The sequence below is a fragment of the Schistocerca cancellata genome, chromosome 9 (assembly GCF_023864275.1).
Source record: "Schistocerca cancellata isolate TAMUIC-IGC-003103 chromosome 9, iqSchCanc2.1, whole genome shotgun sequence".
Taxonomy (NCBI): domain Eukaryota; kingdom Metazoa; phylum Arthropoda; class Insecta; order Orthoptera; family Acrididae; genus Schistocerca; species Schistocerca cancellata.
In genome coordinates this window covers 463,324,765-463,351,486 of record NC_064634.1, presented here as the reverse complement: position 1 = coordinate 463,351,486, position 26,722 = coordinate 463,324,765, and the positions used below count along the sequence as shown (strand labels likewise).

General features: G+C 37.2%; 1 protein-coding gene and 1 non-coding gene across 2 annotated transcripts in view; one reads left to right on the top strand and one right to left on the bottom strand.

Moving 5' to 3' along the window:
• The window catches only part of LOC126101504 (ubiquitin carboxyl-terminal hydrolase 21-like), a 258,245-nt gene that overhangs the window by 197,289 nt on the left and 34,234 nt on the right, over window positions 1–26,722 (top strand). The window contains exons 5-7 of the mRNA XM_049912149.1: window positions 4,336–4,431; window positions 6,824–6,950; window positions 24,386–24,614. Coding sequence (XP_049768106.1) covers window positions 4,336–4,431; window positions 6,824–6,950; window positions 24,386–24,614 — 452 coding nt within the window. The remainder of the gene's footprint in view (window positions 1–4,335; window positions 4,432–6,823; window positions 6,951–24,385; window positions 24,615–26,722) is intronic.
• Trnas-acu (transfer RNA serine (anticodon ACU)) lies at window positions 4,652–4,724 on the bottom strand. Its single transcript has one exon. It is a non-coding gene; the product is annotated as a tRNA-Ser (tRNA).

The window sequence follows — 26,722 nt, the reverse complement described above, 5'->3', positions numbered from 1 at the left end:
CTTGAGCATGACCCATTCACCACTCTTACATATTTTTGTTCACTATATAATATGTTTTATAATTTTAATTTCAGTTTTTAAAGCTTGATTAGTAATTAGTAATAGCTGTTCTATTTTTACTTTTTTATTTTTTACTTTGTTTTCAAAATCTTGTACTTGCAATGTCTCTACAGTGTTAACAGCTTTTTCACTATTTTTGAGTTTTTTTCTTTGTTTACATACAATGCTTGTGTACATGTGGCATTAACCAGCATTATTCCATTGTGAGTGTACTGTCAGCAGCTATGGAAATTTAAATCATCTCTCATGTCTGTAGTGTGTTCCTGTGCTTCTTAACACCTGTTTGTCAGACTGTATATTTTTTTAATTTTTTTTTAGAACTGACTGACAAAAATATTATTGAATTCAATTCATGTGCTCAGCTACACAGCACCAAGAGAGCTGGACTGAAAGGCCAGTTCCACTAGAATTTTGCTATGGGGCAGCTTTGTTTCAATGTGCAGAAATGCTGAAGTTTCTTTGTTTCATTTTGGATCTATTGATTTCCATTCTTAATTGATCTCTATTACAAATTTGCTAATTTTATTCACTCATCAACAATTTAGGTGTAGAATATTTTTCCCTTGTGCACTTTGTTGAATCTTAGAACTGAACATCAATTCTAAGCCATTTTTATGCTGAATTAAAACATATATATTATTCCAGGTTTAGAAACAAGTATGCTTAGTGAAGGGAAGGGATAATTCTTTTATATTTTAACACCATTATATATGGTGTTGTTTTAAAATCATCCCAGTTGTTAACAACAACTGAGGCACTGAGAACCAAAAGGTCCCAAAGCACTGATAGAAAGCTTCAAGGAAAAATAAATGTTTGCAAAAATCAAATTTGTAGACAAACCACCAGTCTCATAGGTCTGACTTTTTCAACCAAGTCTCAACATCCTTTATTTCCTATGAAAAAAAATAATACATATACTTAATGTTATGAAATATTAATTAATATTTAGGATTATACATTGGTTGGTTGGTTGATTTGGGAGAGGAGATCAAACAGCGTGGTCATCAGTCCCATAGGATTAGGGAAGGATGGGGAAGGAAGTCGGCTATGCCCTTTCATAGGAACCATTCTGGCATTTGCCTGAAGTGATTTAGGAAAATTACATAAAACATAATTCGAGATGGCCGGATGCAGATTTGAACTGTCATCCAGTGTGATAACCACCATGTCATCTCACTCATTAGGATTATATTTGTTATTAATGTTAAATCTCAAAATTTCCATATGGACTAGTGACATATTGTCTGTTCATAGTTGTGAAGTTTATAATTAATTTGAAACGAGAATCACAACATAAAGAACAAATACTAAATGCACCACATCCACAATTATAACCTATTCCAACAATTAATGGTCCTCATTACCATCATTTTCAATAAGGACATTCTGTGGCTTGAGGTTCAGATAAAACTGCCGATATACCTCTGATTATCAAACACTACTTACACATATGTGATGTAGACACTAAAGTCAGAGCAAAACAAATTATGATCTGTGTTTCTGTACCATATGGAAATGAATATCTGAGACATTGGTGAGACAGTTTTTCATAAATGTTCATATGTACCATGGGGGCCTACAAATATACATGTAGATAAAGATGATTCAACTGATGGGAGCATGCACACATGCTAAAATTTTGTAATTGATGACAGAAGGTTTTGCTTGAAAATTTTACAAAATGTCTAGCATCTAAGTGTTTGTATTGGAATGATGATTGGATGAAAGAGAGAAGAAACAATCCAAATTCAGAACTGTAGCTGAAGTAGCAGAATTAAGAAACATTGCTACATTAAACTGTCATTTCACAAATATTTTTCTTTGTCCTGCTGTGCTATTAATTTGCTTTTGACAATAATGTTGTAGAATCTATTATTTTGATACATGTGCTCACAGGATTTTGTAGATTAAAAATATTTTTGTCAGTCAGTAAAAGCTCTCTTCATGCAAGTAGGTTGTGGCTCGTAGTTCAGTGTGGTCACTCTGTAATCATGATGGATTCAGCCAATGCAGCAGTAACTTTCAGGTAAGCATAATACAAAGTTATTTGTCATTAGAATCTAATTACCTATAGCAGAGGATCATAAGAAGATGTACATCAACAACTAAAAAAAAAAGGTAATGTTTCAGAAGAATTCTTTTTTTATAATTTTAGATAATCCAGAGGTAAAGTATATGCTGAATTGTAATGGTACTCTTATTGTTATTATTTTACTATTTAATTTAATTTACTTGTTATGGCAATAATTATCTGATACGATTTTATGTTAGAGCTATAACTCCAAATAAATAAGTTGTTGTATGTAAGTTTGTGTGTGTGTGTGTGTGTGTGTGGGTGTGTGTGTGCGGGCGCACGCGTGTGTGTGTGCATACACACCTGTTTGAGAGAGAGAGACTTAGAGAGCATGGATTTCCTTCGTTCTCCATAAATCCTGTGTACTGAATTGAAAGCTTTTAAATAGTGCTGTCCCCCACATATTTGCAGTTTCCTCCCCCTGATATTTCAGCTGAAATGTGACCTATAAATGAGTTGATAGTACAAAGTATGTCATCATCAGTTCTGTTTATAGTAAATGAACTGACCAAGTAAAAGGAAAACAACTGTGAACAGTTTTCCAAAAACTTATGGAGAAATTACTGAGAAAATCTTGTAAGCTTAAAGTAAGTGATGATAGTTTGAAATAGTAGTATAGTTATTATAAACTAAACGGATTTTATAATCACTCTGTTTAAAAATTCAGAAGTTAGGAATAATATAAGGTGTTAAAAGCTATTTTAGAATGTTCAGAGGAGGTAAAGAGATTTTTTTTATGTGGCAAAAATTTCACAGGTGAACTGTTTACCGAATTGGGGTATGTAGAGGTTTTGATACTAGTAATGTTTAGAGATGTTACTGAAATGTTATCCATTTACATTAATGTACAAGTGTTATCTGCTAGTACTGGTACTATTCATGACTCTCTGATTGGAATGTATCATCTGGCTAACATGGTTAGTGGAGAAAATTATCAAGTTTTTCTTTATGCAGCACTACTGGAAATGTTGGGGAATGTGCCTCTACCAGGAAGGCAATGAATATTGTTCCAGTATGACAGGGCCCCATCACGCTTCACTGTTGATGTTAGAGCACGTTTGGACAAAGTTTTCCCCAGTTATTGGAGTGGGAGGAGTGGGTCAGTACCATGGCTATCACTTGCTCCTAAACTCACTCCAATGGATTTCTTTTTGTGGGCAGAACATGAAGCGTTTGATGCACAAGGCACCAATAGACACACTAGTAGAGCTGAATGCACATTCGACCGAAGCTGCAGTTATTATTTGTGAAACTACTGCTTGTTTTGAACATGTTAGACAAGTATCAGCTTACAGTCCATGTAGATTTTCACATCAGCTGTGAAATACATGAAACTAATCCTCATTCTCTCTCTCTCTCTCTCTCTCTCTCTCTCTCTCTCTCTCTCTCTCTTTCAGTACATGTGTGTGTGTGTGCATGTGCATGTGTGTGTGTGTGTGTGTGTGTGTGTGTGTGTGTGTGTGTGTCTTGTACGTCTGTGTGATAAGGTTCAGTTCTGGAACTGTGCTTAATTGTGTAGTAATCAGTTTACTGGTGCATTACACCATATAACAGAGAAGTTGAATAATAGATTTCTTGCTTTTGCTATTGAATTGTGTAAGTTTTGCTTTTTTAAGTTTTGCTTCTTAAAAATGTCTAAATCAGAATCTTATTTTTCAGGCTCAAAAATAGGTTTAAGTTAGATTTTTATAATTTGAGTTTACTGCTTTATACATAAGGATTTAGTACCTTATTGCCTGTGCTTAGATTAATGAGATTCAATCCACTCATGTTAGGCTGTTTTCAGAATCATTTCTTCAAGCAGAATTACTATTTGGCAGGGATTTGTAAATACATTATTTATTATATAAGTCTTTGCTCTATAATAATAACCTAAAAATATTTTTTACGAAAATTTTCTGCCCTAATTTTCCTCATCTTAGGTTTCTTTTTTGTTAAATTAGGTAACATACTTCCTTACGCTATAGCTAGGGCTTTTCAGTGAGGGTTGAAAAATTTTTGCATAGTTGAATTGTTTCTATCTATAATGAGTAGAGCATTGAAATGAACAGAAGGTTTCTCTATAACTTTCTAGCTGCAGTTTGATGTATTAGGGCCAACCTGGTTAATGCCACGTTTATACATGATTGTTGTATTTTGTATTCCTTATCTTTATGCATTATATTCTTTACCCTTGTAACTGTAACAAGGAATATTTGCAGGAAATCAGTGCTTCTCCACGTCTCTTGCGTGGCTATTCACGAACTCCAGGAAATGAACGCGGTGGTCTTGCTGGCTTGCGTAACATTGGAAATACAGTGAGTACTGTTCAAAAACTGTAGTTTTATTAAAGCTCACTTTAATTATAGAATCAAAACAATATGAAGGAAAATGAGTGGTAATGATCTTCTTCTTGAAATAGTTAAGGCCCTCCAGGCTTTGTATGGATGAGCAGACTATTATAAAGGGACGCAAAGGAATTACAAACATTGGGTGCAAGTGGTCATTGATTTAAATCAATGGTGAAAGTTGAAGATTTGTGCTGGACTGGGATTTGAACCCGGGTCTCTTGCTTAGTGGGCAGATGCTATGACCACTAAGCCATCCAGACACAGTGATCATCGCAACTGTCTGGACTACCCTAGCACGCCTCCCATCAGATCCAAATTCTCAACTTATCCACACACTACTAATGTAGTGCCCCTTCCCCATTATCCTCATCACTCATGGACTTTCACCGATTCCTGTAAGAGTTCGAACCTGATGTTCATCTGCACTGAAGAGATCACTGGCCTTCCGCACCTTAATTATGTTTATGTGGTGTCTGTTCTTTCAGACGTGACCCAAAGTTCACACTGTGTATGAGGGACAAGGGATCCCACAACAAAACTAAAATTAAAATAATTTCTAAACTATATATGCATCTTGGGGTTTTACAGCAAGCATTCCTTCATCTGGTAACAGGGAGGAAAGTGTTGAAAGAAGTAGAACCCTTTAGTTATTAAAAAAGCTACGTAGGATCCCAACCTAAGAACTCCACAGAACAGTACATGCAGTAAATCAAAGATGAAATTTTAAAACCTGACAAACTGCAATTTGAAGAGAACGTTGTGCATGTGATCACAGGCAAGAGATGAAAAGAGTGAGATGAAAGATTAAATGTGGCCCTGTGGAAGAAAGAACATAAATCAACTAGTGGAGAAAAAGAAAAAAAGGAAAAGTGAATGCATGCACACTTGTGTGCATGTGCTAGTGCATGTGTGCCCCCCCCCCCCCCCCCATGCACACTTGTGTGCACGTGCTCGTGTATGTGTGCCTCCCCCACACACACACACATATGTGGTTTCTGCTGGTGTCTGGTCACTCAGTGTTATGTGATTTTAAACACACACCATTGTGGCACCAATCTCGCTACTCTCTTGGCAGTGGCATTTATTGAATTTTCTTTTGTTTTGCATGATCCTTCTATTATGCAGCCTCTTTAATGTGGCAGTTTTAGATTACGGGTGTTTTGAACCATGGTTGTGTAAGACACCAGCAGAAGTCATGCTTGAACTATCACATTTACAACTCTGCCATCATCAACAAATTATTGCACTGTAGTTTTGTGTACTCTCTTTTGCTTTTTGTTGTGTGAAGCACATTGTTTTCTATTCTTAATTTGAAATTAGTGAAGAGACTAATCCTGGTCCATTATTGCATTCAAGAACCAGTCTCACAATGCCACAGGGATTGGCAGTCCCTACGATCCTTAATGTCACTTCTGCCCTTTCACAGAAGTACCAAACATGGATATAGGCCGCCTGCCCTGCGAGACAGAGGTGCTACTTGTTCTGCCATACCGCTACTCTCCCCTGGGGTGATCTAGTTTCTCGATTGTTTGTACTCACCACTGAATGCTGCGTTTTAATGTCACCATTTTACTTATTTTCATTTTTATCTTTAATATCCTATAATTTACTTCACTGATGCACACTACATAGCAAACAAGGAGCTGACACTGCCAAAGTCAGCTACTCGATTGTGCATCTTTAGTTACAAACATCATCCATTCTTTTGGTATTGTGTTCTTTCCACACTGCTCTCCTTACTTTATAAACAATCTGAATCTGCTATTTATTTATTAGTTGTGTATTAATGAAGAGCTACAAAAACTCAAATTGCTAAATATTAATGAAATCAGAAGGCAATTGGAATTGAGAAATTGAGAAAGAGAATACATTGATGAAATTCTGGCAGGAACGATATTTGGAAAAGAGAGTGAGGAGGTAAAATTGAGGCAGGCACAATTTTGCTTGGGGAAAATAGCAGAAATAACAGCATAGTGTAGAATTCCCATGTATGAAGTTCTGAGACATTAATTATGGGAGAAATAGCCAAACTGGTGGTGAAGGATGCGTCAAGGTCCAGCTGCAGTGCAGGGCATTTTGTATGTTGGGGTATTGTGTGTTAGCAGTATAGACACATCACAGTGTAGACTCCATCATTAAGGACAACTTAGTTGTCATGACACTATCAAAGAAGTGTAACATTATTTGCATTCACCTAATACGTAACATGTTTACTTTCCCTTTCAGGTCATACCAGTAATAGCTTTCAATACAGGTAACTGTGGGGATGAGCGAAGTAATTTGAGCTATAAGATATTATGATGCTCCAGAATCTGAATAACTAGTTTATTGTTACCTAATAAGTGCATATTTGTTACAGTGCTTCATGAATTCTGTGATCCAGTGCCTCAGTAATACAAAACCTCTGCTGGAATACTTGCTCAATGATGGCCACCTGCCTGACATAAATACAACTGTTTCTGGTATGAAAGGGGCCCTCATTAAAGGTGAGTGAATTCCAAATTGTGGCTCACATTATGATAATAGTCAACCAAAATCAAAATAAGTTAACAACTCCAACAGGATGTTTGAAGATAGCAAAATAGTCTCGACTCAAAACTGACTGAGTCTAATGTAACTTCATAGAAACTAAAATTAAAAATCTAAATAGTATGGTAAGGGGGTCATTGTAGGAGTTGTCTCTTCTCAAAGCAACAGCCTGTCAGGCCTCCGCTTTCAGATTTTTCCAGTTTTTATTACATAACTAGCTGTGCCCAGCATGTATTGCAATTTCTAAGTAGGTCCACATATATAAAGCAGACACAATTACATGTACAAAATTAATGAAACACAATTATTTTTGTGCATTGAATTAAATTTGAAAAAGTTTATACAAATGCTTAGTGATGTACAATATTTTCAGTATTTCCATCTTATACAAAAACATCTCAGCATGTCCCACTTGTGGACATGCAACATATAACTGACCGTTTGGAACACTAATATTTTGCATATGTAATCCACACACTTGAAGCTATTGGCACGTGACTTCACCCAATGTATGCGTATGACACATATATTTCACATATTCATGAATATTTCACATACATTTCACATATTTCACACATATTTGTACATATATTTTATCCATATCTCTAGTGAATTTTGACTTGCAGTTTCATCTCAATTCTGAGGAAACTTATTTGGCCAGTAACTGATTGTTGTTTCATGATAAAAGACAGTCATTGGCAACTGTCAGATTCTGTGATGATTTACATGAGACTCCATAAATGATGTTAAATGTATCTGTGGCATGATCTCTGGCTCCGAACCATGCTAGACAAATTATTGGTTCAATGCAGTGCTCATTCTCAGAGTGCAGTTCATGCACTGAACAATGCAAATAAGAGACAGGTAGTACTTTAAAGTGTACTTTTCAAAGTACAATTTTAAAATATTCCCACTCAACTAATTGCAGGAAAGAAATATCAACAAGTCATTTTTGGTTGTTTCTACACTGGCAGGGTTTCAGAAAATAGTAGAAATGTAAATGGAGGAAATACACTTTCAAATTCATGAAACAACCATTTTTTTAAACATTTTTACCAACATATTTCACAGTACTCACTTGGGGCTGAAGTCCTTGAAGTCTCATAAATCTGTGCCTCTTTTGTGACTATTTCAATTTTCATTGCAGGTACTTCATCACTAAAATGTTTCTTAATGTCTGAACTAACAAAACCACCTTCTTTCAGTTTTTTCTGACAACACAAGAGTTTAACACACACGTGTTTAAAATGTTCACAGTCCTTTGAAAAGTCTCAAAAAATTGTTTCATTCATGTCAATATAAAGTGAAGACAGAGGAACAGGTCAACCAAACTATTGTGGGCTATAAACAAGGATGCTTGCTTAGCGTAAAATCATTGTTAGAGGTCAGCTGCAAAAACAGAATACACTTTATGTTTTGTTCCAAAATATGTTTAATACACTTTCTTCATTAACTCAGCAAACTTTCTTTGCTGTTTCTTGACTGTGAAGCTACCACAGATGCAACAAAATTTTTCAGGTGAATTAAGGAAACTTCTTGAAGTCATAGTTGTACACACAACTAAATGTAGCAGTTTTAACAATATTAAAATCTTCATAACACAGTGAGTGTACACATCCATGTCAAAAATCTATAACTGAATTCAACTAAGTACAAAAATGAAGCAGTTTATAAAATAAATTCTTTATACTGTGTCAATGTACACTGAAGTTACAAAAGTCATGGGATACTACCTAATATCATGTCAGACCTCATTTTGCATTGCGTAGTGCAGCAACTCGACATGGCATGAACTCAAAACAATTTGCTGGAATTCCCCTGCCAAAATATTGAGCCGTGTTGCCTCTATAGTGAAAATGTCACCTGTTCAGGATGATGTGCATGATCTGACCACTCGATTATGTCCAACAAATGTTTGATGGGTCATTCCATATCAAATCACCCAATAAAAAATAAATTTTACACCCACCTCCTTAGATTTTCATGAAATTTGGCTCAAATGGTTCTAATACCATCCTGACAACACCTGCAATTTTTTTTTGCTGTATCTCTTACAGTTTTTTTTAAATAAATTTTTAAAGTTTTTATGTTTTGCGTTTTCTGAACCTTCGTAAATGGTCAGTTTAATTTGTATTCAAAACTTTAAATTTGCTTATCTTAAAAACTCTTTTAGATAACATGATGAATTTTTGCAGCAAGTTTATTTATTATACATATTTGAAGATAAAAATGATGCTATTAAAATATATTAATATTTTCTATGAAAAAAATATATATATGTATTTTTTTCTTTTTTTTTAACGGATGTTTTGTTTTATAAGAATTGCAATATCTCAAGTCTCAGACCTGATAGAATGCTCAAATTTGTTTTAATTTACTCTTAAACATATAGGCTACTTGATAAAACAAAAATAATGATGGCTTTTTAACATGTTTATTAATTATAGTAGATTACATTACAATTATGTACAAAGATAGTTTACTTACGACACTTATGTATAACCCAACTGATTGCTTGAAACATTGAATTTTTTGAGTAATTTTGTCTTTTTAATAGACATTAATGCTGATTCAAACTGTTTTTCCACTTCATCCAAGAGCTTTCAGTTCTTTTGATACAGTCTTTTTTGAAGTAATACATTCTCCCAGTGCCGCTTGATTGAGGTGCGTCTACTACACAGACTAGGTGCTCCAAAGGCACTATGCAGGAATCTTCTCTTTCAGGCCAATAAAATGATGCAGCGGGTCCTGAAGGATGTAGAAATAGAATTTCTGCATCTTCTTCATCATTGAATATTGTTTTTACCAGTCCAAAGTACCAGTTACCATCATAATTTGCAGCCACATAGCAATTTATGGATGGTTCAACACGAACCCAATCAGAAGAAGAATGGAAAGAAAAGACTAAGGAGGGTTTTACACTATCTGTAGTCCTTCTAATTTCAAGGTTGTTTGTTGGAAGTGGTTTGAAGTTATGAAAACTTCTAGTTCCAGGAATGGTTCGAGTTGCTGAAAAATGTTTTTCTAGTTTTAACCGTAGCAAATCAGCTTCTTTTTTGTCAATAAAGTGAAAATGAATGTTTTCAATATTTTTTTCACAAAACTTATACACATCGATTGCTGTCATTATTTGTTCTTTGTCTGAAAGCTGTAGACTGGCTTTCCTTAAAATTCTTTTAATAGTTCCTCCTAAGCCATCACAAATTGACTTCCCATGACTTGTTGCAAAAAAAGAGTGTTGGGCCTTCAAATTAAAGTCTCTCAAGTGTTCAGTCAAATTTTTAAAACTGTTTCTGTTTTTGTACTGCCCAGCAAAACCATCTGTAAAGTAGTGAACTGAGTCAATGTCAGTATGATGTAATGACAGCCACTTTGTAATTTCTTTTTGTACAAAGTTAACAAAACCAGTGTCATGTTCTTAGTCATCACTAATAAAACAGTGGTTGGAAACAAAAACATTGTTTTCCTCATTTCTTAGAAAAACTCCAACTGGGTGTAGAGTACAACCACCTCTATTCCAGTGGTAACTTTGGATCTCATTCTGTATAACAAAGGAATAATTTTCACTGAAATCCATCACAATAATTGCTGTTTTGGGTGGTGGGTCTTCTTTCAATCTTTTAAACGCTGCTGATTGGGATTTTGCTATAAACGAGTGTGGGGTGAGCTTTTCCAATGACCTAACCAATAAAGAAATGTAGTCTTCAACACTGATAGACTGCTTGATCATTTCTGCCCTGTCTGTGTTAACCCACTGACTGATTACAATTTCTTCTTCTAAATCATAATCTTTACTTAGTTTTTCAGTTAAGCACTCTGTTAGCGCAGTATTTGCAGGACAGCTGTTGCAATGATGTAGCATGCAGTTTTGGTTTTCTGTGTTGCACACAAGCATCTTAATTAGGTCTTTATAAGATTCTTCAATTTTCACAGCATCCAGTAATAGTTTAACATTCTGGTGGATACTGCATACACATACAGTGTGTGTGCCTGCAGCACCAGTAAGGATACACCATTTAGGTCTCAAGAAACAAAATTTTGAAAATCCTACTTCTACCTCGGGATTCTCCCATTTGAAAGAATAATAGAGTTCTCTCAAGTTACACAAAATGAGTCTTTTTTGCATGTACACATTTTTTTGAACACTTACTTTGTCTTTTGTTCCAGGTAGCACTCTGGAACTTTCATCCTTTTCATAAAAATCTGTTACAAGTCTTACTGTATTTTCAGAAAGAGTTTTACCTTTTTTTGGACCAGGAGTTTCCAAAATACCCTTTTCAGATTTTAGTTTTCTAGCTTGTCGCACCATGTACTCACTTACATTAAATTCTTTCATCACTTTATTTCGAGTCCAAGAATCTGGAGCCAAGGTCAGAATCTGGATTTTTCTAGACCTCCCAGCAGATGAAATCTTCTCTTTCATAAGAGAAATCATTACATAAAAATCCTTTGCTTTCTCAACCACACTTTTATCTTCTTCGTCATCATCAGAACTTGGTGCATCATATTTTAATGCTTTTGAAACCGCCTTTTTTGCAGTCTTTTCAATACTGCTAACCTTCCTTTTAAAATAAGACCCTTTACTTTGTTCTGACAAGCCATGAAGCTTTATCGGTGTTAAACCTAAATAATCAAGAGCAATGTTTGTTTGTACGAGGGATTCATTTCTGGATTCCAATGATTCTAATTCAACCATGACTTCATCATCTGTTTCACTTTCATTGACTTCAACTCTTAATTTTTCCTCACAAAAGTTACGGCATGTTGAGCAAAGCTTTTGTCCAGGTTTTATGCTAATATTTTTTGTCAGTAATTGTTTAGAAAGATCCAAGCCTACACTTCTCAACGATTTTTTGATGGGCTTTTTGTGTTTTTTTAGTGGGTCAACACATGTTGTTTGATACTTTTCAAAAACATTTAAAAAGTAGTAGCTGTGGTGTGAACATATATTCTTAAATTCACACAGATTAATTCCAGATCGTAAGTGGATAAAATCTTTTTCTTCCTCACTCAATTCTGATACCGGTTGTAACTTTTTTGAAGGTGTGTAGGTTGTTTGGAAACAGTCAGATTTTTTAAATAACTCTACACTACAGGTTTGAATATCTGACATACTGATTTCACTTTTGGTCTGATTACTGTTCTGGTTACTTTTATAGGATATTGGAAAAGAATCTCTGTAAACTAAGCAACCGTACTTACTGAGAGTTCGAATAAACTTAATAAAATACTATCCAAGCACTATTTAACACTTTAATAATTTTTTACTTCAAAACACAGGAGTAACAATACAAAATCCAAGTGTACATTGTTACTCCAAGAAGACAAAAACTTATTTTCGGTGTCTAAGTCACTTGGCATTTTTTATTTTTAAAATATAATTAATATTATTTTAAAAATTAGATAACTATTAAACAGGTTAAAAAGCCAACATAATTTTTCTTTTATCTAATAGCCTATACAATTAAGAGTATTTTAAAACAAATTTGAGCTTTCTATCAGGTCTGAGACTCTAGATATTGCAGTTTTTGTAAAACTAAACATCCGTTAGCTAAAAAAATAAAATAAAAAACTTATAAATTTTTTTTCATTTGGAAGAATTTAATATATCTTTATGGTAATTTTTTTTAACACTTAGATATAATATACAAACTTATTCCAAAATTTCATACTGATATCTTGAGTATTCTTTAATATACAAATTTTTTTAGTTGTGAGGACACGTTTAAGTTACAATTTCTGACTGCTGAAACAAAGCCAAATCTAAAAACTTTAAAAATTTATAAAAAAAAAAAAACTATAAGAGATAGAGAAAAAAATTTTACAAGTGCTTTCAGGATGATAAAAGAAGTAATTGTACCAAGTTTCATCAAAATATGACATGGTTGGTGTCAAGGCCTGGGTGACTTGACATGGAATGACCCTGATGGGATTCATGTTGAGTGATCTAGGTGGCCAAATCATTCTCTAGAATTGTCTAGACTGTTCTTCAAACCAGTTGTAAACAATTGTGGCTCAATGACATGACATTGTTGTTTGGGAACATGAAGTACATGTATGACTGCAAATAGTCACCAAGTAGCCGAACATCACTGTTTCCAGTCAATGATTGGTTCAGTTGGACCAGAGGACCCCGTCCATTCCATGTAAACACAGCCCACATGATAATGGAGACACCATCAGCTTGCACAGTTCCTTCTCGACAAATTGGGCCTGTGGTTTCATGGAGTCTGTGCCACGGAACTTTACACAAATGTCACTGCTCTCAGTCATTAATAAAGGCATTTGGTCTCTGCATTGTCATCGGTGAGAGGAAATAGCTGAAATTTCATATTCCCTAATGATTTCTGAAATGGAACGTCCCGTGTGTCCAGCTCCAACTACCATTCTGTGTTCAAAGGCAGTTAATTCCCATCATGCAGCTATGATTGTGTCAGACACCATTTCACATGAACCATTCCAGTACAATAGACAGCTACAGTAGCTCTGCCAATGCACTGCCCTTTTATACCTTGTGTACTCGATACCGCCACCATCTGTAAATGTGCATATCACTATCCCGTGACTTGTTTCACCTCGGTGTACATTACTGCACTCTCCATTTGTTGGCAAGTGGTATAAATGATTACATTTTAAAGCCTCATTAGTGTTGTATGCTTTCTAAGACACTAAAAGAAAAAGTGATAATGTAAGAAATAGGTGAATGGTGGAATTTTTCTGCAATTTTTACTGAAATTACCATCAAAAAATTATAGTAACTAACATTCAGTTACGTGCCACCAACAGGATAAACCTTATATTTTTAAATGATATTTGCAGACTATGCTCCATGACTTACCATAATCAAACAGGTAAGGTAATTTTCAGCCAGTGGAAGCTCAAGGAAAAATACCAACAATGTAGTTGCTACTTACTGTAAAGAAGACAGGTTACGTAAGTTGCAGACAAGCACAATTAAAAGACGCTTAGATACAGCTTTTGGCTGCAGCCTTTATCAGCAAAAGAGAGACACACACCATTCGTACACACAAGCAAAAACACCTCATCCACACATGACCACTAATTCCAGCACCTCGGACATTTCACCCCGTATCTAACTTAATGTATCTTTTTTATAGTAAGTGAATGAAGTAATTTTGTTATTTGTAAAAATTTGTCTTCAACGGGCACTATTTCTTCTACAAGTCTAGGGAAAACTTGCAGAAATCATTTCATTTGATATTAATGTCTGTTAGTGCACACCAGGGAAAGAGAGTGAAATTATTATTAAAATGATCAGAAATTTATTCCTCATGTATTTATCAATATTTATTCCAGACTGCTGACCATTAAAGATGAAACACCAGGAAGAATGGCAAACAACAAAGTTTTACTTATTACATGTACACAGTACAGCAGCAGCAATAAATAATTAAATTTGTAGATGAATTAGAGTTGCACATGGTGTGAAATTCAGTATACAGAGCTGTCATCTCCAGCCAGACATCAATGACTAGGGACACGAAAAAGTCGTTATATTTTACGGCCAAACTTGTGTCATTTTTTGCCAAATTTGATGTCATTTTTAATCACATATGATGTTTCTTTCCAGATTTGTCATTATTTTTGCAAAATTTATTGTTGTTCTTGTTGTTGTGGTATTCAGTCCTGAGACTGGTTTGATGCAGCTGTCCATGCTACTCTATCCTGTGCAAGCTTCTTCATCTCCCAGTACTTACTGCAACCTACATCCTTCTGAATCTGCTTAGTGTATTCATCTCTTGGTCTCCCTCTACGATTTTTACCCTCCACACTACCCTCCAATACTAAATTGGTGATCCGTTGACGCCTCACAACATGTCCTACCAACTGATCCGTTCTTCTAGTCAAGTTGTGCCACAAGTTTCTCTTCTCCCTAATTCTATTCAATACCTCCTCATTAGTTATGTGAACTACCCATCTAATCTTCAGCATTCTTCTGTAGCACCACATTTCGAAAGCTTCTATTCTCTTCTTGTCCAAACTATTTACCGTCCATGTTTCTCTTCCATACATGGCACACTCCATACAAATACTTTCAGAAACGACTTCCTGACACTATATTCGATGTTAACAAATTTCTCTTCTTCAGAAATGCTTTCCTTGCCATTGCCAGTCTGCATTTTATATCCTCTCTAGTTCGACCATCATCAGTTATTTTGCTCCCCAAATAGCAAAACTCCTTTACTACTTTAAGTGTCTCATTTCCTTATCTAATTCCCTCAGCATCACCCGACTTAATTCGACCACATTCCATTATCCGCGTTTTGCTTTTGTTGATGTTCAACTTATACCCTCCTTTCAATACAATGTCCATTTCGTTCAACTGATCTTCCAAATCCTTTGCTGTTTCTGACAGAGTTACGATGTCATCGGCGAACCTCAAAGTTTTTATTTCTTCTCCACGGATTTTAATACCTACTTCAAATTTATCTTTTGTTTCCTTTGCTGCTTGCTCAATATACAGATTGAATAACATCGGGGAGAGGCTACAACCCTGTCTCACTCCCTTCCCAACCACTGCTTCCCTTTCATGTCCCTTGACTCTTGTAACTGCCATCTGGTTTCTGTACAAATTGTAAATATTCTATCGTTCCCTGTATTTTACCCCTGCCACCTTCAGAATTTGAAACAGAGTATTCAAGTCATCATTGTCAAAAGCTTTCTCTAAGTCTACAAATGCTAGAAACGTAGGTTTGTCTTTCCTTAATCTATCTTGTAAGATAAGTCGTAGTGTCAGTATTGCCTCATGTGTTCCAATATTTCTACGGAATCCAAACTGATCTTCCCCGAGGTCAGCTTCTACCAGTTTTTCCATTCATCTGTAAAGAATTCACATTAGTATTTTGCTTCTGTGCCTTATTACACTGATAGTTTGGTAATTTTCACATCTGTCAACACCTGATTTCTTTGGGATTGGAATTATTATATTCTTCTTGAAGTCTGAGGGTATTTCGCCTGTCTCATACATCTTGCTGACCTGATGGTAGAGTTTTGTCAGGACTGGCTCTTCCAATGCTGTCAGTCGTTCTAATGGAATGTTGTCTACTCCCGGGGCCTTGTTTCGACTTAGGTCTTTCAGTGCTCTGTCAAACTCTTCAGACAGTATTATATCTCCCATTTCATCTTCATCTATCTCCTCTTCCATTTCCATAATATTGTCCTCAAGTACATCGCCCTTGTATAGACCTTCTATACACTCCTTCCACCTTTCTGCTTTCCCTTCTTTGCTTATAACTGGGTTTCCATCTGAGCTCTTGATATTCATACCAGTGGTTCTCTTTTCTCCAAAGGTCTCTTTAATTTTCCTGTAGGCCGTATCTATCTTACCCCTAGTGAGATAACCCTCTACATCCTTACATTTGTCCTCTAGCCATCCCTGCTTAGCCCTTTTGCACTTCCTGTCGATCTCATTTTTGAGACATTTGTATTCCTTTTTGACTGCTTAATTTACTGCATTTTTGTATTTTCTCCTTTCATCAATTAAATTCAATGTTCCTTCTATTACCCAAGGATTTCTACTAGCCCTCGTCTTTTTATCTACTAGGTCCTCTGCTGCCTTCACTACTTCATCTCTCAAAGCTACCCATTCTTCTTCTTCTTCTGTATTTCTTTCCCCCATTCCTGTCAGTTGTTCCCTAATGCTGTCCCTGAAACTCTGTACAACCTCTGGTTTAGTCAGTTTATCCAGGTCCCATGTCCTTAAATTCCCACGTTTTTGCAGTTTCTGCAGTTTTAATCTACAGTTCATAACTAATAGATTGTGGTCAGAGTCCACATCTGCCCCTTGAAACGTCTTACAATTTAAAACCTGGTTCCTAAATATCTGTCTTACCATTATATAATCTATCTGATACCATTTAGTATCTCCAGGGTTCTTCCATGTATACAACCTTCTTTCATGATTCTTAAACCAAGTGTTAGCTATGACTAAGTTATGCTCTGCGCAAAATTCTACCAGACGGCTTCCTCTTTCATTTCCTACTCCCAATCCATATTCACCTACTATGTTTCCTTCTCTCCCTTTTCCTACTCTTGAATTCCAGTCACCCATGACTATTAAATTTTTGTCTCCCTTCACTACCTGAATAATTTCTTTTATCTCATCATACATTTCTTCAATTACTTCGTCATCTGCAGAGCTAGTTGGCATATAAACTTGTACTACTGTAGTAGGCATGAGCTTCGTGTCTATCTTGGCCACAATAATGTGTTCACTATGCTGTTTGTAGTAGCTTACCCGTACTCCTATTTTTTTATTCATTATTAAACCTACTCCTGCACTACCCCTATTTGATTTTGTAGTTATAACCAAAATTCTTGTTCCTCCTGCCACCGAACTTCACTAATTGCCACTATATCTAACTTTAACGTAATCATTTCCCTTTTTAAATTTTCTAACCTACCTGCCCGATTAAGGGATCTGTCATTCTACGTTCCGATCCGTAGAACACCAGTTCTCTTTCTCCTGGAAACGGTGTCTTCTTGAGTAGTCCCCGCCCAGAGATCCGAATGGGGGACTATTTTACCTCCAGAATATTTTACCCAAGAGGACGCCATCATCATTTAACCATACTGTAAAGCTGCATGCGCTCGGGAAAAATTACGGCTGTAGTTTCCCCTTGCTTTCAGCTGTTCGCAGTACCAGCACAGCAAGGCCGTTTGGTTAGTGTTACATGGCCAGATCAGTCAATCATCCAGACTGTTGCCCCTGCAACTACTGAAAAGGCTGCTGCCCCTCTTCAGGAACCACACGTTTGTCTGGCCTCTCAACAGATACCCATCCGTTGTGGTTGCACCTACTTTACGGCTATCTGTATCGCTGAGGCACGCAAGCCTCTCCACCAACAGCAAGGTCCATGGTTCATGGGGGGAGGAATTTGTTGTGAAAATACATGTTATTCTTACAGATTTAATTTCACACTGTCAAATTTGGTTGTTTTTTTGCCAAATTTTGTGTTTTTGTCATATTTGGAGATAGTTTTGTAGAATTTGGTGCTATTTTTACCAAATTCCTTGTTATTTTTTGCCAAAATCGATGGTTTTTTGCCACATTCGGTGTTAATTTTTTCACCAGATTTGATGTCCTTTTTTGCCAAATTCTGTTTTCATTTTTGTCAAATTAAGTTTTGTTTTATGCCAAATTTAGTTCTATTTGTGCCAAATCCGGTGATTTTCCCCCTAAGTTTGTTGCTATTTTCATCATCACATCAAAATTTGCTAAGTGTGAAATGAATTGTCATTTTAACATTACGCACAAACCTCTGCCATGAGGAGATTAGAAACCAAAATTCAATTTTATCATTCAGTAACTATCTGTTATGAATATTAGTAAACTGTTGTCCTTAGATTTATAAAAGTTTTGTACAACAAAGCACAGATTTTGAGATATCTGGTAAAAAGTTACTGACTGCACTTTGTTTCAGTAAAAACCACTAATTTTGCATTATTTTTTGTGTTATCATTGTCACAAAATTTTCCTGTCCCTGTTGATGACAGATATGGTTGCTTCCTTCCATGTTGCTCTGGCTCTGTGCGGAGCTCATCATTGTAGTGATGGTATGTCAGTCTTTCAGCAATGCACGACCGGATATTTTCAGTGGGTAGGACACTTGGGGAAAACACCAGGCAACATTCAAACACCCTTTGTGTCAAGGTAGATTGGCTCGGACAGCACGTTATCTCGAATTATCTTACTGAAAAAGAGTCCCGAGGAGACACTTGTGTTAACACATCTGAATTGTAGCACCTGCTGTTCAAATTACTAACTGTGCAAACGAGCAGTACATACACAGTGGCAGCAAATACCGTAACACCAGGCGCAGGGCCGGTAAAGTGACGACAAATGCGATCTGACAATTTTCATTCTCCTTGGAATCTCGACATACAAAACTGTTTTGTGACACTGTACTAAGGCATGGGACTCATCTCAGAATATGACAAGACACCTCTCCTGTGTCCTGTGTCCCGTGTTGTCAGGTGCACCACTGTCTCTCTAGAGTAGTGTCGAGGGAAACTTTGCCAGTGGTCACATAGCTGACAGCCCGTGCTGTGGTGCTCCAGGCATCATCTTACTCCTGCGGATACTTGTCTTCCTACAAAGAAACCCATTTCCTGACGACAGGTACGTGACGTGGCTCTACGATCCTGTACAGCCGAGTGAACATTACGTCTGCCATCTCGGGCACTAGTCATGTGTTGCCACTGATATCCTGCACCGTGTCAAGTATGGCACTCCTGAACCAACTGATTTTGTATTTTCACGATAGTCACAGAATCCCCACTGATGGGGACATAGATAGAGATAGAGACATGCTGAATGAAACACTTTTTCCTGTCAGGACAGCAGTACAGCAGTACGTGATGTCATCAATGACTATCATAGCAGAGTATTCTCAAATCATATTTCGCAGAACCCAAAGAAATTCTGGTTGTATGTAAAGGCTGTAGTGGCACCAAGGTTTGGGTCCAGTCCCTAGTGAATGAAATGGAAACGGAAACTGAGGGTAGCAAATTAAAAGCTGAAATGCCTAACTCCATTTTCAAATGTTCCTTTACGAAGGAAAATGTCTGTGGACTGCCCCTCTTTGAATCCTCATACCACTGAAAAGATGAATCAAAAAAGTATTGGTATCAGGGGAGTTGAGAAACAGTTGAGATTGTTAAAACTGAACAAAGTTCCACAGCCCGATAGAATTCCTATGAGATTCTGTACTGAAAAAAGCACAGGTCACAACATCTACAAGAAGGGTAGTAGAAGTGATCCACAAAACTACTGTCCAATATCTTTGACATCGATTTGCTGGAGAATCTTTGAAGATGTTCTGAGCTCAAACATAATGAGGTATCTGGAACAGAATGACCTCCTCAATGCCAGCCAGCTTGGATTCTGAAAACATCGATCATGTGAATCTCAACTTGCACTTTTCTCACGTGAAATACTGAAAACTTTGGCTCGAGGCAGTCAGAAACAATACTTCTCGATTTCTGAGAAGCATTTGATTCAGTACTACACCTACATTTATTGTCACAAGTACAGTCATATGTGGTATCAAGTGAAATTTGTGACTGGATTGAGGACTTTTTGGTAGGGAGCATGCAGTATGTTATCTTGGATTGAGAGTCATTGTAAGATGTAGAAGTAACTTTAGGTGTGCCCCAGGGAAATGTGTTGGGACCCTTCCTGTTTATGTTGTACTTTAATGACAGTGCAGACAATATTAATAGTAACCTGAGACTTTTTGCAGATGATGCAGTTATCTATAATGAAGTAGCATCTGAAATAAGCTGCATAAATATTCGGTCAGATCTCGATAGGATTTCAAAGTGGTGCAACTTCCTTTAAATGTTCATAAATGTAAAATTGTACACTTCACAATATATATATGAATATAATAGAGGGAAACATTCCACGTGGGAAAAAGATATCTAAAAACAAAGATGATGTAACTTACCAAACGAAAGCATTGGTATGTTGATAGTGACACTAACAAACACAAAAACACACACAAAATTCAAGCTTACGCAACCCACGGTTGCTTCATCAGGAAAGAGGGAAGTAGAGGGAAAGACGAAAGGATGTGGGTTTTAAGGGAGAGGATAAGGAATCATTCCAATCCCAGGAGCGGAAAGACTTACCTTAGGGGGAAAAAGGGACAGGTATACACTCGTGCACACACACACATATCCATCTGCTCATATACAGACACAAGCAGACAGCTGGTATAAGGTGGTAGGAAGGTACATAGGGAATAGGAGCCATAGAGTAGGGAGTTGGGTGCAGAAAGAGCATAGGGTGTGACAAGAAATATCACTTTGCAGCCCAATCCCAAAACCTTTCCAACAGTAAACCCGACATTGAGCCTGGCTTGAACAGTTCCACCCACGATCCCAACTTGATTCACCTCCACCACCACCACCGCAAAATCATCCATTATAAGCCTTCCAAGAATTCCTCACATCCAGCATTGCTTCACAACACTTCTTCTTGTCCCTAAAACATGGCCCTAATCTGTCCTCTGTAGAACTCCAGGCTTTACGTTCCCTAAAAGCTGATGACTTCATTATTATCCTCCCAGCACAGAAAGGATCTACCACTGTAGTACTCGACTGAAAGGAGTATGTTAATGAAGGTCTACACCAGCTGTCTGACACCTCTACATACAATGTATGCCATTAAGATCCCATCCTAGTGATTCAAACTGACTGGCAGTCCCTCCTTAAAACCTCAGGCTCCTCACAAGGACTAACACCTCAGTCCATAGAACTTCTCACCCTACCCAAACCATGCATCCCCACCTTTTACAATTTTCCTAAGATCCACAAACCCAGTCATCCAGGCTGTCGTATATTTGCTAGTCATCAAAGCAACCACAGAACATATATGTGCCTTAGTTGATCAGCACCTGCATCCCATAGTACAAAGACTTCCATCCGGTATCAGATATACCAACCATTTCCTAGTTTGTCTGAAGTCCTTGCCCGTCCCATTCCCTCCACACACCTTGCCTATCACTATTGATGCCATCTTCCTCTATACCAACATCCCCCTGTGCATGGTCTGTCTGCTGATGAACATTTCTTCAGTCACTGCCCACCTGATTCCAGATGTATGACAACCTTCCTACTCACCTTAATCAACTTTATACTTACCAACAACTACTTCAATGTTGAGGGGCAGACAATAAAAACAGATCAGGGATATGGCCACAGGAACTAGGATGGCTTCTTACTATGCCAACCTTTTCATGGGTTGCTTGGAGTATGTTTTCCATCCATAAGCCTTGAGCCCCTGGTTTTGTTTAGATACATTGATGACATCTTTACCACATGGACTCACGGTGGGGCTGACCTGTTAAAATTCCTGGAATCTCTGAATACCTTCTCCCAATTAAATTTCACATGGTTCTATTCAGAAACCAGAGCCACTTTCGTTGATGTTGATCTCGTCCTCACTAAAGGCCAGCTACACACTTCTGTCCACATTAAACCTACCAACAAACAACAGTACTTACTTGCTTTCCATGTCAAATGTTCCCTCCCATACAGCCTTGGCATTTGAGGCAAACATGTTTGTTGGGAAGCAGACTCTTTAGAACAATACACCACCATTCTCAACTCAGCTTTTTTTGGATGTAATTACCCCATCAGCCTAGTACAAAAGCAGATTTCCCAGACCATCACACCCAAGCCTGGTACTGTTGATCCTTCCAAAAAACAACTTTGGAGCACGCCACTGGTCACTCAGTATTATCATGGTCAAGAATGTATTAATCAGTGACTTCGACAATGCCAAGACTTGCAGAAATTGTACCCTGAAATGAGATCCATTCTGTCTGAGGTTTTGCCCACCATGCCTAGAATAGTTTTTTGTTGCCCTTCCAGTCTCTGCAATGTTCTTGTCAAACCCTATGCCCCTTCTGGACACATCTCCCTACCCTACTGCTCCTACCATACAGTTCCTACCCTTGTGACTGTCCCCAATGCAAGACTTGCTCTATGCACCCTCCTACCACCACTTATAGCAGCCCTGTAACTGGCAAAACATATCCCATCAAGGAGAGAGCCACCTGTGTAACGTCATGTTATATACCAGCTGTTATGTAAACACTTTTTGACCTTTTAATCCGAATGCCTACCACCAAATTATCAATTAGGCAGAGGATGTATACTGGCAACACACAATATCTTGTTGCAGAGCACACTATACAACATGACAATCATAGCATACTATACAACATGACAATCGTGACCTCGATGCCTGTTTCACCGCATGCACCACCTGGATTCTTACCCCATATACCAATTTCTCAAAACTAGTGCTACAACACATCCTCGCTTCTTGCCATCCACTTGGCAATAGTTTACATTAATTTTGTCTTTCTCAGTATTTCTTCACAGTAACTACTCCTTTCTTCACTCTGTTTTAGTTTTCTACATCTTTCATTGTGTTACCTATCTATTTTTCACTGCCCCCTCTCACCTCTGTTATGTACAGTGTACTTAGCTTTTACTTCTTATTAACTCGTGCACAATGTTTAAGCAGTAATCTCTCTTGCATATTATCTTTAAGCTCTCAGGTTTTCAAGTATCATCAGATGCAGTCCCCAACAATCAGTCTTTCCTTCTCATCCCATCTGGTAAGCCTCTCCTGACCCATGGTTGTGGGTAACTTTCCTGAATTCTACCCCTTTTTGTAGACCTGTCCAATTCTTTCCCTTCACCCCTCTTCCTTCCCCTTCAATCCTTCTGCCTGCAGAAAGACCCACTGCTCCAAAAGCTTGTCGAATTATAACCTTCTTTTATGCGTGTGTTCTGCTGCCATTTGGTGAGTAGATTTTTATCTGTACAGTTAAATTATTTTATCGAAAATTTATTGTTCTGGTTCTTATAACAGAGGGTGTTGAATGTATACAGAGAAAGGCAGCATGAATCATCACAGGTTACTTTAATCCATAGAAAAGTGTCACAGAGGTACTGAGGAAACTGAACTGGAAGACTCTTGAAGTTAGACACAAACTATCCTAAGAAAGTCTATTAACAATGTTTCAAAAATTGACTTCAAGTGATGACTCTAGGAATATACTGCAATCTTTTACATATTACTTACATAGGGACTGTGACAATCTGATTGGAATAATTACTACACGCAGAGTTGCATTCAGACAGTCAATTCTTCGCTTGTTCCATATGTAAATGGAATGGGAAGAAATCCTAATAACTGATATAGTTGTGCACCTCACAGTGGTTTGCAGAGTATAGAGGCAAATGCGAGCAACAGTATTGCAGGATTATAAATTGCAATCTCAGTAGGCCACAAACCTGATATGCTGCTAGGTGTTTCTCCTTCTCGGATTCAAATGATAGCACCACCTACAATTTTATTTTTGATCACTGTGACTATATTTGGTCACCGAGGACATTTTTGGGTGGTTTTAAATTTACCATTGTGGCAGTAAACAGATAATCTCCACCATTGTGTTCCATGTGCTGGACAAGAAGTTTCTCCTTCTTTCATGAGATGAGATGTAATAGAACCTAACACAAGCAACCAACACTGAAATGTGATCTCTGAATGGGAAATGTTATGTGTAATCTTTTCTTATACACAGAATGTTAATGCATTACTTCTTCTCACTTTGTTTGGTTGCATGGAAATGCTAATCATTTATTTGTACAGGCATGTATCCTTCATGGCAATTTGAAATTTGCTGTATTATGACCTCATAGTGTTGTTTTCTTAAATAGCAGCAATGTATCTTCCAACTACTGCCCTCATGTAGCATAGTCTTATTCCTTTATGGCCAGATGTGATAATTCCTTTAACAATTTTAACAAACAGTTGCTTAAAATACTTTTAATTCTTTGTTTTCAGCATTCACTACAGTAATACAAGAACTATGGCACAGTGACAGTAATGGCACAGTCGTAAATACTACAGCACTGAAATCACAAATCCAACGATTTGCACCACGTTTTATGGGCTACAGTCAGCAAGACGCTCAGGAATTTCTGCGATATTTATTAGAGGGGCTACACGAAGATGTGAATCGTGTTACTGTCAAACCTAAACCGATTCTTACAGAAATTGATGAGACATTAAGGTAAAGTTAAGTAGGTTTATGTTGTGCAATAAATTGTATTGAAGTGTTTGTATGTTTCAGTATTCAATATAAGGTGCAATATTTAAGTAAGCTTTTAATTTTTGTCATTATTAAAAACAAGAGAACAGTAGGGACAAAAAAGTGCATTCTGTGCTTGTAGCTTGCCAATACTGATCACATTTTTGAGAGCCTCTTGATGTAATCAGTACTGATAATGGCACTTTAGTTTGAAGTATTTTTTCCCACTGGTAGGTCAGCATTTCAGATCTCAGTTTAGTTCTGCATCAGAAGGAATCTCATAATTTGATGAAATAATTAATTCTTTTTCTTATTTCCTGTTCTTTTCATTATGAGAATTAAACTTCTCTTATGACTGAGTGTATTGTGCAGAAATTCATTTTTTCAGTGTCATCTTGAAACTTCCCTTTTGGTGTGTGCCACTGAGTTCCTGTGGAGTCACAAAAAAATGCACTTGTAACCACAGCCAGAAACTGCACACTCTCAGCTAAGTGCAGTATGTGATACAAAATACACGACATACTGCTCAGCAGATTTAGTCGGAAATGTTTATTAATGGAGTTAAATTGATGCTCATCTCTACTGCACTACCAGTCACTTTAAATAAGAGCCATCATCTCATTTTGACTCATGGGACAGGAGTAAACTGTTCACAACTCTGAAGTCAATAATCAAAAACTCTGTAGCGATGTAACTACTTTCAGGGAAGATTCTGAAATCCGACTAACACACTCGGATATGTGTATCGCTAAGAGTTCATCACACCACCTCCACCTGGCAGCTAGCAGCTCCCACCCACAATTACAAAATAGAAATACAGTTAAAATTCAATAGGGGAAGAGTCACACAAAAACACCACTCTCATATTTGAATGGAAATAACTATTAGTTATCAGCTTCTATTACACCTCACCAAGTCCATCTCCTTTACTGAAACACCACTGTCCAGTTAATTACTGGCTTTGCGATCTGATATAAGGGGTCTGAGTACAGAGTGTGCGCGCGCGCTCACACGCACACGCACACACACACACACACACACACACACACACACACACACACACCAACCGAAAGGTAACGCTAGACTAGAAAACAGGAAAGTTCTGTGGTAGTTCACAGGAACACATTTTTGAATGCCTCAATTCTTTCTTTGCTAGAAAAACAGCTGTGTCGGTCATGTGGTATCACCAGCTACTGCCTGCAGAAACACACTTTAGAACACTGTCCCTACCCCAGAGGGCACATGATAGCACCTACACCTACAAGGACTGCCGGTTGACTCCTCTGTTTTGCCGGCTTCTGAATGCTCTGTAAAATTATTTAACATAGGGGTCTTCCAGCCAGTTGGAATGTAGCCATTGGCTATTTTGTGCTCCCACTAATAACAATTTTTGAGGTGTTGCTTTCCGAAGGACCTTTAGAAGTTTCTCTGCAAAGGGTGTTGGCAAACACCCACCATCACGGGGAAATCATTTGATCTTGAGCTGACATCATAAGCACATACCACTACCTGTTAAGGGGATTAGGGAAAAATCAGCCAATTATCTCCAGGGAACACACGTGATGGAGATGATATGTTACAATCTTGCAGTCTGTAAGGTAGACTGTTTGTGCTAACTACTTGAAGGAATGTTGTAAAATACTAATGCCTGAGGATGAAACAGACTACTAGCTACGTTTACAGGAAAGAACTTTTGCATTTATGTCCTATTTGTTTATTTACTTGAAATTAGTGCACAAGAATAATTTAATCAATATATTTGTTTACAAGTTTGGTGCAGAGAAGTCTTACAACCAGCTAATGTTTATTGTAGTTTCTTTTGGATGTCTAGTGACAATTATAGACTCTTAATTCTGGTTTTCAGGGTGAGTCATACCTTTCCTTAATTGGAACACACATATGTAGTCAGTCACTGTAAGTAATAGCTTGATGCATGGAAATGGAAGATATTCAGAGGCTTTCTACTATGCCACCCTTTATTAATTTGTGAATTCATGTAGTGCCAGGCTGTCTGTTAAGAAAATGATAGTTCGAACTTCATTCATTTTAGTGTTTTGATATAGTTTATTCAAGAGAAACATATCAAATGA